This window comes from Pelodiscus sinensis, chromosome 4 (assembly GCF_049634645.1).
Source record: "Pelodiscus sinensis isolate JC-2024 chromosome 4, ASM4963464v1, whole genome shotgun sequence".
Classification (NCBI taxonomy): Eukaryota; Metazoa; Chordata; order Testudines; family Trionychidae; genus Pelodiscus; species Pelodiscus sinensis.
This window is the reverse complement of record NC_134714.1, coordinates 39921431-39936709: the sequence shown is the minus strand read 5'-3', so window position 1 is coordinate 39936709 and position 15279 is coordinate 39921431. Positions and strand designations below refer to the sequence as shown.

Sequence of the window (15279 nt, the reverse complement as noted above, 5' to 3'; positions counted from 1 at the left end):
GAGGTGGTGGAATCTCCATTCCTAGTGTTTTTAAGTCCGGCTTGACAAAGCCCTGGCTGGGATGATTTAGTTGGGATTGGTCCTCCCTTGGGCAGGGGGCTGGACTCGATGACTTCATGAGGTCTCTTCCAGCCCTGTGATTCTGTGATTCTATAAGCCCAGCTCAGTCCTGGCTCGAGCTGGTCTGGGACCACTGCGGCTCTGCATTTTAATTGTAGTAAGAACCAGGCATCTCTTGCTAAATTTAAAATGCAGAGTCACAGTAGTCCTGGATCTGTCCAACCTCACGCCAGTCCGGGACCTATCCTAGCTGCAGCTCTACAGTTTAAATGTAGTAGGAACCAGGCTGCCTGTGAGCCCAGCTCCTACTACATTTAAACTGCAGAGTTACAGTGCGGGTGGCTCTTGGACTCAGCGTGAGTCGGGACTGAGCAAGCCTTCCCTGATCGACTAATTGTGTAGTGGGCACAAATTGTATTGATTAAACGATTAGTCATTTACCCACCTCTTAACATCCTTAGACCAGATAAGTCTTTGTAAATGTTAGGGGCTGTTATAAAGAGGATGGTGATCAATTGTTCTCCATGTTCACTGAAGGTAGGACAATTAAGAGTGATAATATAGAGCCAAGGAGATTTATAATAGATACAAAAAAAAGTCTAACTATAAGGGTATGTCTAGACTACAGTCTTACGTCGACATAAGTTTTGTCGACAGAATCTGTTGACAAAACTTATGTCGACATAGCGCGTCTAGACTACATCCAGTTCTGTCGACAAAGCAAGCCTCTTTGTCGACATAACAGTGTAGACGCAAAGGACAATGTAGATGCAATAATGCCTTCTATTGACAGAACTCTGTCGACAAAAGGCGTTATTCCTCGTAGAATGAGGTTTACATACGTCAACAAAACTGCTGAGTTTTGTCGACGTTATGTCGACATAACTCAAAGGCTGTGTGGACGCAAGTATAGTTTTGTCAACAAAAGTCCACTTTTGTCGACAAAACCCTGTAGTCTAGACACACCCTAAGTGTGGTTAAGTTCTGGAACAGGCTTCCAAAGAAGGTTGTATGGAATCCCCATTGTTGGAGGTCTTTAAGAACTGGTTCGACAAACACTTGTCAGGGATGATTTAGGTTTTCTTCAGTGCAGGAAGCTGGACATGATGACTTTGTGAGGTCTCTTCTAACTTTACATTATTGTGATTCATGCAGTACTTAGATACCATAGTGACAGGTGCTATATAAAGCCTGTAGATAGGTGCGGTCAAATACTAGTTGATGAACCTAAAACTAATACCCAGAAATTTTTGCCCTAGTCATTCATGTTATTTATTACTTTTCTCCTACTGAAGTGACGTACATTACAAAAGGGGGATGGGTAGATTCAGTTGAAATCTGCAGTCCTAGCCTCTGAAAGTTTTCTTGCCCTATTACTATACTATGCAATAACTGTTAATTAGACAAAATGTCTCATTTTTTAAAGTCTTGTAAGCAGCGAAGAAAAAGTTGCTGTTTTATTCTTGGGCTCTGAATAAAACTGTCTTTGACATTTATTTGGGGCAGATGAATGTTTTCTTACGGTATTCTTATTAGCATCTTCACGGACTTGACAACATATCAGCCTGTATTAATATTCTACCTGGAAGCAAATGCTTTCTTTCTGCCCAATGCAATTTACTGGAACCTTTGAGCTTCTCTCCCTTGCTGTAGCAGCAGTATATCATCATTACTGGTGTCTGGACCAAGAAGCAACATTTGTCAGTGCCTGAATTGCTCTTTTACTTAAGTGGCTTAAGAACACATTTTGGTTTAGAAATGGTCTTAAACTGAGTAAAGTTTGTTTGTTTTCTTAAAGGGACCATGAGAGAACATGTGAAATATTAGTGAGTAGTTTTCAGGAGGGAGTTTAGAAGGAGAATTTTACTTTACCTACTGGTAATTTTCAACAACCCTTCCTGGACCATGGTGCCATGCATCAATTATCCTGGCAGACAAAATTGGATTAAGATATGTGAAGAATTGTAAAGAGCTATCATTACCCTTTCTAACCATGAAACCCTGAACCTTTCTTTGTCAGTGTGAGGGGGAAAAACCTGAAGCCTAATTCCATGTAGACAATAATTCTTGAAAGAGTCAGGTCCAGCATCAGAGTTATTTCCAGATATAAATCCTTAATGGGAGCCAAATACTGCCTCAACGAAATTCGCAGGTAGTTGGAAGTGGCAATGCTATACAGTTTTTTTTGTAGTCAGAGAGGAGAAAAAGTACTTGGGGGAGTGTCTTTCTGGGAACTGACTTCTATAATGGAACTACAGTAGCAAAGCTCCAGAAAATAATGCAGATTGATGATGCACGTATGGTTTTATCCTCCCATAGCTGGGAGCTCCCATAGTATCCTAAATGAACTATTTCTATTGGTACTAATAAGAGCTAACCAGATATACCTCATGGGTAAAAAGACCCATTCGTATTTAAATGACCACAAGTAGCAAAACTAATCGCCAGAATTTTTCATAATGAACAGGATCCGGCAATCCTTTCATATGCACTGAAATTTTTAATGCAAAAGGCCTGCAGGATTGAGTCCACTTTTTGTTTAAAGTAAACTCTAATCTCTCCATTCACCTCTGTGTTCTTTGCAAATAAAATGTTGGATCAGAGCTGAAAGAAAGAAAAATGTGGCTGGTTGGTTTGAAAGGAATGGGGGTTGCTTCTTCTGTGGGCATTGGGGGGAGGCGTGCATGTGGTTTCTAGAAAGACATGGCAATAAGTCTCATAAGGGGCCATCACTTAAAGATTCTGAGAAACACAGATATTACAGTCTGAACACTAATGAGGTCACTTCTTGTAAAAAAACCAGGGTGATTTCCTGTTGAAAACCATGTGTTACTTTCTATAGAAACTCTCATATTAAATTCTGTATTAATTTATTGTTTTTAAAAGCACAACTCAATGTCAATATTAATTTAAGCAGATTTATGTGTGGGTAATGGTGCTTACCCTGCTGAATATTCCATGCATTTAAGAAGGAGAAACATGTTCTTTAAATCAATTTTGTAAATGGGGCTATGTCGATGAACACATTCTCATGCACATGTTCTCAAAACCGTTCTTAATAATGTCTGAGATAAAGGAGATAAAATTTAAAACCAGAAATATGAATAGATGCTAAGAGCAGGTACTAATGTGCTAATTTAAACCTTTTTGAATTTTCTAATGTCCTTCACTCTTTTATAGCTTTTAAAGGTATGATTTTTCACATATATATTATTATTGAAGGCTATGTTTACAAAACAAAATAATAATAATAAAATAAACTTAAACCTGATTTTAAAAAAATCTTTAAAGATGTGGTGGGGAATAGTTACGCCCTTTCTGGTTTTTAGGAAGGTTTATATTGAATCATGGAAGCAGTTTCATCAAGTTTACCCTTTATAACTCTGTCAACCTTTCCAGTTTCCTCCTCGCCTCTCGAGTTTTGCCACCTCTGTTCTTGGAACAGTTTCTTACCTTGCTGAAGATTTTTGAAGCACAAGATGATTCAAGTGGGAGAGTGTCAAATCAAATTTCATAGCAATGCAGAGTCGTCAACGCTGGTTTGACCTAATTGTCTGAGTAGTCTGTGGCCTGCATTAGGGAGATTTCATATGACTATTTTTTCTTAACATAAGAATGGCCATACTGGGTCAGACCGAAGATCCATTTAGCCCAGTATCCTGTCTGCTGACAGTGGCCAATTCTTCTTCTTTTTCAGTCATTCTCCCAAAACCAGAAGTACACATTACTTTGAGGAAAAAGGCAAGAGGTGTTTAGGCCCTGTAATTCCCATTGGGCCAAATCCTTAGATCCATACTCCTTATTCTGGGAAAACTTGCATGGTCTTGAGAAGGTTTCTGAGTGTGACTGATTCAGCTCTGACTGAAGTGAATCAGTTTTCCCTAATATGGACTTTGTAAAAAGTAAGGATTGCAGAAATGAGAATTGCAGTTGTTTTGCACCTCTCAGATTCTGGCAAATTAACATCTGGTAAAATCATACAGTGTTATCCTTAACGCCTACGGACATCCTAAATTCTTATTGCCTCTGTACAGGTAATATAAATATAGCATCAGGCTCTCAGTACGCACACAGTCCTTTCCCAGAGAAACTTTCAGACTGCAGCAAACTAAATTTCCACAAGGGGAGTTTATCCATTAGAACAAGAAATTGAAGAAACACCCATGGTCAACAAAGAAGCATAAGTGACCTCAGTCTGTATTAATCAGCAGATGCTTATTAATGTAGAGACACAAAACCCTTGTTCTGCTGCTGAATGTTTTTCTATCTAGTTTCTTGTACATATGTTCTCAGCACTTCCTCAAGTCATTTCCTGGTATCAGATGTGACTTAAGAAGTCTGTTTGTGAAGATATGGTCATAAAAGTGAAGAACTGACTTTTGAACTCTTTATTAGTGTTGATGTGATTTAGGCATGCTGGGAATATACAGACAAATAACTGACGGTCTCAGCAGTCATTCTGAGGCACCTTGTTAATGTGATATGAATCATGATTATGTGCACTGCCAGTATTTTATTTTACCTTTCCAGTTTAGCCAAAGAAGCCAGCCACAGTTGGCAGACACCTGAGGCTAGGCTAGAGGAGCAGATGCACTGTGTGTCAGCCTACTTAACTGGATGTTTCTTCCATAGGACTAGTATTCATAGCAATTTTGTGAAAGGACACTTGCTCACAATTAACTTCCTTCAGGGAAGAAGAGAAATGGCTGACTTTCCCGGGCCACTACTGGGAATTGAGTCAGTCATCTCCTCATAGCCCTTTTTTTTATGTCCAACTGATTGTGAGCCTGTCCTGTGCTCCAACATCGCAACCATACTTTTGCATATTAAATGTCCTGACTAAAGGTGTTAATTGAATCCAAGTTGTTTTACCTCTGAATTTAAGAAAATACAGCTACAATGTTTTATAAATCTCCCTATATGTTACTTCTACACTATATCAAATCTGATTTTTTTTGTCAGCTTGAGTCCTGCTAAACAGTAGCTCCCCATCTCCCAGACAGCAGTTAGTGAAATCCACTTCTACCAGATTTTATCCCCTGTAGAGGGCAGCTAGTACATTACATAGTTAGCATTTCCAAGTGACACATGCCCAGGAAGGATTATGGAGCATGTGTGATTTAACAGTCATTGCTTCCCTTATGGTGGCATCTGCTGTTGAGTGGGTGGGGCATCTAGCCAGCTGTTAGTCACACATTTTTCAATGTCCTGTTTTAATATTGCCATACTAGAGTCTAGCATCTGATTTGGAATAAACATATAAATATGAAGTCATGCTAACTGATTCCTTCTTTATCTTGTACCACAGATGGGTATATGGCATAAAGAAAAAAACAAATCCCAAGGCATGAGGGTGATTACTGGTTCCTGGACTTATGTTTATTTAAAACAAACAAGCAATAGCACTAACATTTGCAATAGTGTTAATGCATTGAGATGAGCTCTTACCTCAGCTTGCTATAATATTTTTATTAAAGATCTTTTCCTTTGTGCATTTCAGTCCTAAACAAATGCTTGAATAAATTGACTCCGTTTATTTGGTCAGATTGGCTTAATGTAAATAAAACATTAAATTAGAAATACAAGCAATCCCAGAGTGGCTGTGGTTAGAGGAAAAGAAGAAACAATGAGCAAAATTTTGATTACTCTCCTATGCTGGAGATTGAGCTCAAGCATGAGGTTCTGATCTACATTTTACTTTGTCCCAAAGTTCAGGGAATCCAGATCCAAGGTTTGGTTTAATCTCATTTTAGTATTTACTGTATATTGCATTTTATGACAGTTAAGGCTCCCCACTAAAATACACCACATTGAATCATCTTGTTGCCCACCAGCAAATGACATTTTGGGTCCCATTATGATTGCAGAACTCCCCTTGCTTCAATGGGTACAAGTCCAAGCCTCAGGTGCCTGGAGGTTTGGTTGCCACTTCCTTCTATTTCCTATTTTGCGTCCCATTTCTCCTGCTCCTCCCCCTATCCTACGACCCTTTAGTTTGTTTCTGCTGTGTCCTTTTGACATCTCTTGCTTCAAATCTGTCCCTTTATTTTCTTTCTATATGTCGTCCACTCCTTGCCCCCTATCTCCCTTCCTCTATCCTACCCCTCACCTACCAACCAGAAGAGGATCCAGAATGTCTCTTGAGGCAACATGCCTTGCAAATGGCATCTTGTGCCACATATTTTGCCATCAGGGTTATACACTGACAATAATATTTTCAAAAATTTGAACTTACATCATCAAGTCTATCATTGGATATTTGGGGCTTTTAATCAAGATGGACAAAAAAGCAAAATATTTTTCTTAAGATTTAAACCCTTTGATCCTTCCAGAATTCCAGGAAATGCGTGAATAACTTTTCTCCACTTCACTAAAGAAGATAAAGCTCTCTGTCTATCCATACATTTATTTATATTAAAAAAGTTCATAAAAACAAACAAAAGTCTAGGATGTTTTTGGTGATTTCATTGACTTTTCAGATTGTTTTTTTTAAGCTGTGTTTTAAACTTTAAAGGCAACACTGATAATGAACGGTTCCAAATGGTAAAACAGAAAATCCCCTTCAAATATAACCGGCCCGTAGAAGAGTGGCTGCAGGAAAAAGGTAACAGTCGTTAAAAGTTTCATTTTAAACCCATTTGATTCTAAACCCTCATTTTTAAAGCCTGCAAATAAATGTTTCTTAAATGATAATCGCCTGCTGCATAAATGACTGTTTTAATTTTCATTATAATTTGTGTCAGCATCCACCTGCCATATGTTGATAAATCATGCTATAATACATTGCTATTAAAATGAAGTTAAAGGGACGGAATTCTAAGCTTGTTATCAAAGTAATGACAAACAAACAAGCAAAAATTCAGGAACCGCTTTAAAAACAAAACAAAGTGCAACAACATGTATTATGGCAATTTAACCACTGCATGAACTTCCTGTTTTAATTTGGTTTAAACTACATCTATATTTTTATTATCAAAGTTTTCTTAAAAGTTTTTTCAAACCCAGTTGTTAAACTGCGTCCTGTAAGATGTTTCTTTTATTAGTGTGGCTAACAGTTACAGCTGCATGTCTCTTAATTGTTTTAACATAATTAACTATTTTAAAAAAATGTGTAGGAAAATTTTTTTTAACACTTTCATTTAAACTAAAATAGGAGACAGAGAGACATATTGTTCTGTCTTTGTGTTATATTCAAAGGGTTTTTGAAGTACAGTTTTAACTTTTCTTATTTTTGTAATTTATTGGACAAATTTTTCCCTAACTTACATCCCAGGTAACCCAGTAAATTTTCATGTATGGGTACTCAGCCTCGGATCAGCAAAGTACTTAAGTGCATACTTGACTTGAGATTTAAACATGTGCATAAGTGATTTGCTGAAATGGGGTCTGTATCAGCATAGAATTTGGTTTTAGGAGTGAAAATTATTTGGTGTACTGAAGACCTATTCCAAAACCTGTTAAAGTCAATATAATTAGTAACATCGACTTCACTGGGCTATGGATCAGGCCCTTGATGATGTATTGGAGATTAAGTCACAATCGTATCTCCTCCCTGCAGCCCAAATATGATGTTAAAAATAATGTATAACAGTTATAATACCCTGAAATTTAGGAAAAACAGAACAAAATCTTCTCTGGTTTCCTTTAAAGAATTTCCTGCTGATAAAAGGGGATTAATGTTGGACTCAAATCTAGCATTTTCTGTGTTGATTCAGACTAGAGATCTTACCAAAATACTCCAAAGAAAAGCAATACACTGTAATATGGATAAATACCCTTTACATTGTATTTTGCACTTCCTTATCTAAGGAGTTTAGCAAATTGCTCTCACTAGCCTGAATTCTGTGGGGACTAGAGGCACTTTGCTAACTGCTATAAAAATAGTTTCATGCTATGGGTCTTATCCTGCAAAATGCTGTGCACATTCAGTTTCCATTGACTTCGCTAAGAGCAGACAGCATTCCCCACCATATAGGATTGGATCCCTGGCTGTGCAATGTGTGACTACAGCAAATATATTTATAGAGCAGCATTATCGCATTAAAAGCAGTGGGAGGAGGTCTGTTAAGGTGAAAAGGTCTCTTCGCCAGGGGGGTTTACAGAACATTTCATCTGAGCCAGCTAACAAAGAGAATGAGATAGTGATGCTGAGAAAATGCTCATTGAGTCTCAACGGGTTACCCTGTTAATTTGAGTGAGTCAATTTAAAAAAATAAAGTTTTAACATTAAAAACTGGATAATTTTGTTTTGATAATTTCAAATTGATAAAGTCCCTTTAACACTAAAGATAACGATTACCTCACTTTTGTTAAAACAGATGCATGTCTGACTCCGTGATGCAGCTCATGTGCCTGAGAAACCTGTCCTTGTTTTGTTTACTTACTCTGTTTTGGTTTTTCTTTGAGTCCTTTATTTTATGCCTTTGCTTCTCCAAGTCTGAGCTTTTAAGCATGCCAAGGCATTTTCATTTGTAAATCATCCCAAAGTTTTGACCTGGGGTTTGCTGTTCTGTAGATGATGATGCTTTGTTAAAAGACAATCACAAAAGGGCAGTGGGGTCTAAGCTAGTTGGTCTCTGGCAACCCAGGCACACTCCAGACATGGGGTGTGTTTGTGCTAGAAAGTTAGAGAATGTTTTTGTTAACATACAAGAAAATGGAGTCTTGGCAGTTTGTGTGATATAAAGACACCGTGCACTGTGACAGTGTGACACATGATAGAATATAGTCATGTTCCACGGTACCAAGATGGATGTATCCTTTTAAATATCATGGAAAGATTTAATATGTAACCATTCACCCATCCACCTGTCCTTTCACTTACCTACTCAATCATCCACCTGGTCATCTATCCATCTCCTAATGTATCAAGAAAGCCATTTGTCAGAAGCCCTTGTAGAATTGATGAGTGAAAGGGTAAATAGTTATCAAAATACAGCATGATAAATTGATGGATGGATAGACTGAAACAGCATATAGCTATATTCTAGAGCATATAGAATAGCTGTTGGCCAGGTGTGAATTCATGGCATGAATAAGGTAAGACTAAATAATTTTCAGTTGGCATGAATTTCTAAAAATTGCCATACATTTGGCATTGATTTGGTAGCACTGTCGCATTATTATTCTGAATGATAACATAGTTCATCCTTGGAGAAACAATATAATAGAGAATTTTTCTGAATGTTCACCTGCTAGAACAGTTAGAGCTACTGTCCGTTGTCACCTAAATAGGGAGAAAAATGTTCATGGTTTTATTGTTTTTAATTTTTAGTTTTATAAACTGGATTTTAAAAATCTAATAAAAAGCACCCTATCCCACAAATTTTATTCACATGAGGAGACCTAGTAACATTTGAATATATTGACTGCACTAGGATTATTCATGTGAGTAAGGAAATTGAGAACTGGACTTAAATCTTCTCAATGCATATATTGATAGCAAGATCAAAATTGGACAACAGAAGGCATTTGAGCCTGCTAGGGATCAAGGGTTGGCCAGATAAGGAAGAGAAGTATCCATAAGCATCACAATGAAAGAATTGTTCCTGCAAATCCTTGCTCTCAAAAATAATTCTTACTCATATGAGTCATCTCATTGAGCTGAATGTCCCTGCTTGCCTGAGCAGTCCTGTTTACGTGAATTAGGCTTTTAATAATGCCCCCAAACTCTGACTTAGTGTTATGGAACAGTTATTGTCCCCTGAAATTTCACTGACACTGAAAGGGGAAAATTCTCCATAAGAACTTTTCTGGTAAGCATTGAAATCAGAATGAGAGAATGAACAAATAACTCAGGGAGACATAAACTCTTGAGCTATACAAAGTTTTACATTTTGAAAATCTTGTACATTTGCCACTTTTGCAACCTATATTAATAAGAAGAACCTAATAAGTAGAGAACTAGTGGAAAATAAGGATCCACATCTGCAACCTGTACTCTCATTGAGCACTCCTTATTCATGTGAGTCAGGCCTTTGGAGTCAATAGGACAGTTTGTGAGAGTTAGTTCTACTCAGCATGAATAAGGATTGCAGCATCAAGCCCTGGAAAAACTGGAATAAGGGAGGTCACACATGGCTCTGGAATTCTGCATATTTCTTCTTTTGGACATTTTTCTTTCATTTCATCCACTTGTTTCCTTTATCCTCATTCAAGTACAAACATCTTACACCAAAGTTGTGAGCTAGGAATGACTCTTCATCAAGAAACCCAATAAGTGATTGTCCTTTTAGCAAGCACAGTTTTAGTAACAGTGCTGTGTTCAATAGTAGCTGTATAATGCATTGCATGCATTGAGGTCAGCTCTTGGACTAAAAGAGCTCATTGTTCAAGAGGAAAATGCTTTACCGGCATGGGGCCACCCCTGTGTCATAGGTGTTTCTGGAATATTAGAAGGCATAGAGAAGTGAACAGTGCTGAAGAAGGTAGAATATGTGTCAACATTGGTGTTGTGATTTGTCTCTGACAAGAAAATGGAGCTATACTAGACAGTTGTAAGGATGTGTTATGGGCATGAGTTAAAGTAAAGGAGAGCGCTGGAGAGTCCAGCTACCCTGGCTGAGCAACTGCTGAGTCTTCCACCCCTGAGGGGAGCAACAGCCACCTGTTAAGAGAAGTGATGTTCCCTATCTGTCTCTGCTACACTCTAATCTGCCTCTCACCTACCCCCTCACCTTCCCTCCAAGTTGCAAGAGGAAAAGGGAAACCTCGATTCCCTACTGCAACACATGAAGGGCTTAGAAATGGAAACAAGTAGCCCCTCATCAGCTCTCCCTCCATTACAGGGAGACAGTATCTCTTCATTACTGCATCTCTTCAGTTTTCTTTTAGCAAAATGGCCCTGTTGATGCTTTTATCCCTCCAGCCACTCTACCCCTGAGAAGAAAGTCAAAGCGAAGAAGGTGGTAACCAATATTTAACTTATAATGAAATTGATGCCTGCGGCTCAAGCAGGGATTTTTTTTTTTAATTTTCATAAATGATGCAGCAAATTCAGAGGAGCTGGGGCTATGAACTGCCCCAGCTAGAGGTGCTGGGGCTCAGACCTGTCAAGCTTTAGCACCAGTTAAGCACTGGTGACACCAAATGGAAGTGAGTGGAGAGGGTGTCAGGGCAGAATGGGAGGAAACCTAATGAGAAATTGAGAGACTTTGGGAGGGAGAAGGGATGCAGAGCAGAGTGATAGATGGAGCAAGGGAGGAACAGGTAATCACAGGGAAATTGAAACACTAATGGAACGAGTGGAGTGACATAAAATAAGGAAGGAAAGAAAACTCAAGGGATGCAGTAAGTCACAAGAATATAAACAGTTGTGCAGAATCTTTGATGCCAAAATGTACATCATTGTTTACAAAAGATCTCTGGGGAGTGTTTGCAAAGAAAGAAGGGGCTAGAGAGAGCAGTATTTTGATAGGAGATGCTCCTAGGAACCCAGTGTGCTTTGCTTTAGGAGAGGAAACACACAACTTTGTTTTTACAAGGTGGGGACTGTGGTTTTGGTGCATGCTTGTTGATGTTTTAACGAAACATAACTTGCCACTGGTAAGTTAAGCCCTCCTGAAATGCAGTAAAATGCATCAGATATTTAAATATATTCCAGGGGAAAGACGCTGTGTTCCCTCCCATTTTTATTTTTGATTTTTACATCAGTACAGATCCTCCATCCTGGTCAAGTCTGAATGTTGGTATTTATAGATATGGGGGTGGGGAGCACTAGGGATGTGCACCCCGCCCTCAGAACACCATACATTACACATACACATACACTTTTGCTTGGCTGGCTAGCGCCCTCCTTGGGGACAGGAACTCCTTTCAGATACATTTCTTCTCTTGTCCCCATTCTCTTCCCCATGGTCCATCCCGTCACCATAAGATGATGCAACACCGCATCACCACTTGACTTCAAGACCCGTCACGACGACCACCAAAATTGGTGAGCTGCCCCTCCTATTTTGATCTACTTTAAACACTGGCTTTGAGGGAATGAACAGGGGGATATAGGCTATGGTCTACTACATTCTGCACTTGTCAGGTTGGACTAGAGAAAGAAAGTGGTGAGTGAAAAGAGGGGAGAGGGACGGGAAGGAACATGTGCAAATATCACTGTAAGAAATGGGTGGTGGAGGGGAAAAGGTAATGGAGTAATCTGGTAATAATTGATTTGACTCTGCTTTGATTACCCTCCTGAGCTCTGGCCAGTCTGGTTCCCTGTTAATTCAGCAGATTCCATTGGCATGCCCCAAAACCTCCCGTGGAGAATGAGATATTAAACATTTCTCTTGCTCTGGACAAAACAACCATGATTTTTACTTAGTCATCCTAATGCAGCATGGAAAAGTGGGCCGTATTTATTAATCAGATTTGTCCGGATGTCACTTGAATGGTCTGTGGGACTAGGAGAATTAGGAGCTATTTCTAGGGTCCATTATGAAGAATTATATTCCTTCTGTAATCATTATATGAAATCCATACGTGACATGCCTTGTGTGACCTTGAGTAAGTCACTTAACTTATCTAGGACTCAACTTCAGCATCAATAAAATGGGATTAATGATAAGCTACTTCATAGGGGCACTGTGAGGATTAATCACCTAAATCACTATATTGTTTACTATTGAAATAATTTTGCTCTTTCATAGCAGTAGAAATGACCATGTTTGGCATTTCCAAAATTTTAGATTCATGACCCTTTCTGATAACTGTATTCCAGGCTTAGATTCTTGCATTCACCTAATCTAAATTCTCCAGGCAGTCCATAGATCAGCTTCTCTTAGAGCATCTTAGTATCTTACCCTTTCCTGCCTGTTCACAGATGCTCTTTCCCATTGACCATTCAGGGTTCAAAGATATATATGTGTTTATACATTGGGCTAAGCCTAGAGAAATTTTATCATCTGGGCTGGTTTGCAGTCTCCAGAAGCTACTGGAGGGCATTAACCAGATTAAAACAAAGTCTCAAAGTTTAGCTCCAGATCTACATGAGGGTCCAAACTTTCCCATAGTTTGGTTGCATATATGAAGGTGACAGTGAGAGGTTCTAGAGCCAGTGTTCAGTCCCATCTCTACTATTAATGAGTCTGAAAGAGAAATTTGCAGCACTGTGTTTCCACCCAACAGCCTCCATAATTGCCACTGGGGAACCTGCTCTTATCTTCAGTCCATTCTGGCCAGGACTCAGTGTATACTAAAGAAAGGGGGGAAATGTCTGGCAATAATTTATTCACCCCCCCTTCACTAGGACGACAGTTAACGATCTTCAACACCCAGGCGCAAATAGCCATTGGAGGGAAGGACAGAGGGCGTCCCTTCCAAGGTCAGCTTTCCGGTCTCTATTACAATGGCTTGAAAGTGCTGAACATGGCTGCAGAGAATAACCCCAATATTAAAATCAACGGAAGTGTCCGGCTGGTTGGAGAAGTCCCATCCATCCTTGGAACAACACCCACAACATCTATGCCACCAGAAATGTCTACCACAGTCATGGAAACCACCACAACCATGGCCACCACAACTACCCGAAAAAACCGCTCCCCACCCAGCATCCAGGTGAGCCATTTGATCTCCTGAATTTGAATATTGTTTTTTTTATTTACCTGTCAGTGTTTAGTTAACCTGTTAGTTAAGCCTGTTAGACCTAATTCTGCGCTGAGTTACATGCCATATAACTCTGACTTTCTTGAGGTTATACAGTATAAAAATGAACAGAGAATTGTACTCCTTTCTGCTCCGGAACAAACAGAAATTTCTGAATTACAGTATTACTGAGTATGTATGTAATAGTCCAAATCCTGCTCTTAGATTGGTGCAACCCCATTTATATCAGCAATGAAGTACCATGTCATCTCCAAGTTTTGATGTGTGGGAGAAAAATTACACTAAAAGGAATTTTAAAAACCTAATGGGATGTGGGTAGATTATTATTTATTGTTATTACCCTATGCTTTGTGGCTGCCATGAAGTTATTAATGTGGAGAAGAGCAAATGAGGATGGTGTTCAGATCAAGCCATCCATGCTGACCTTACAACTGTCTATTGGATAATGTGAAAGGGGCACTGTTAGATCAATTTCCTCTAAAATCTAGGTGTTACAAAATCAAGCCTTTTTTGTGATCAACAAAAGTGTTTCTCATTTTAAAAAATCCACTGGAAACAGTTTTTTGTTCAGATTAACTGTCTTGATGTAGTGTTTGTACCCCCCAAATTTGCAGCAATTTTGTTCTTGTGTGAGAACCCGAGTGTGGAATTGATTAGGAACTGATCAATAGTCTGCTCTGCTCATGGGCTACACTGAGTAAAGGGAAAATGTAAACAATCAGCTCTGATGCTGAAAAGTGAATTAGATTATTCATTCTTTCAGTAATCTATGATGATGTTAATAACCCAGGTAAGGGAATTTGATTTTATAATGTACATGGGGACCAAACTCATAGCAGGTGGTAATCAAAATAGTTCCATTGACTTCAGCTGTGCAATACCAATTTACACAAGCTAAAAATCTGGTTCATGATTTTAACGGGAGTGTTTCATTAGCGAAAAGGGTGAGAGCAAGGGGGTGGTTATCCTAGCAGATAATGGCCTACAACGATTAAATCTGCTTCTTTGAGACAACTTTCCTTGGGCATTAATGTTTGTGGGGTTTGGGAGGCGTTGGTTTAATGAAATCCAGGGCTGTCAGAATTGGAGATATAAAATCCCCTGCTTGCTCTAATTGATTCAGAAGGTTTAATCAATGGCCACTTATTCTTTTGTCTATATTTTCATTCTCTTAATTTTTTCATCTAATCTTGGTCATATATGATGAAAAACATGAAAATCCTCTACTTAGCTATGCTGGAGGTATTATCTTTGCAGTGGCATTTACTCCTATTCAATTTGAAGTGATTAAACCCAAGCTACAGCTTAACACTGCATTGGCCCCTGTGGCATTCTAGAAATTCAGGCAGCAGCAGGTTGGTGGATTAATTGAGTTATTAGCCTCAAACACTGGTGCATGAAATATAAAGTCTCAACTACATAAGGGGAAATTATGCCAAGTCTAGTTGATGTTTGTTGTAAATTGTGAAGGAATTAGGACTCTCTCTTCCTTCTCTGTGCCTAGCTCTAATTTTAAAGGAAGGCTTTGTATGATTTCATGTCCGGGAGAATAACGTCTGTGAGCCAAATTCTGCACTCAGTTACTGTGTTCCAGTGGAGGTCTGCTATAATTTATGGCCTCAG

The 15279-nt window shown here is 38.9% G+C and overlaps 1 protein-coding gene across 12 annotated transcripts in view; it reads left to right on the top strand.

Annotated features, from left to right (window-relative positions):
• Positions 1-15279, top strand: part of NRXN3 (neurexin 3) — a 1564511-nt gene that overhangs the window by 1380084 nt on the left and 169148 nt on the right. For 6 of the 12 annotated variants that reach the window (XR_012903352.1, XM_075926774.1, XM_075926773.1 and 3 more), the window contains 3 exons: positions 6575-6664; positions 11936-11995; positions 13301-13608. Coding sequence is in view for 11 of the 12 variants with exons in the window: in XM_075926774.1 (XP_075782889.1) it covers positions 6575-6664; positions 11936-11995; positions 13301-13608 (458 nt within the window). In the remaining variant the exon portion in view is untranslated. The remainder of the gene's footprint in view (positions 1-6574; positions 6665-11935; positions 11996-13300; positions 13609-15279) is intronic. The other 6 variants (XM_075926779.1, XM_075926775.1, XM_075926778.1 and 3 more) reach the window with 2 other exon arrangements.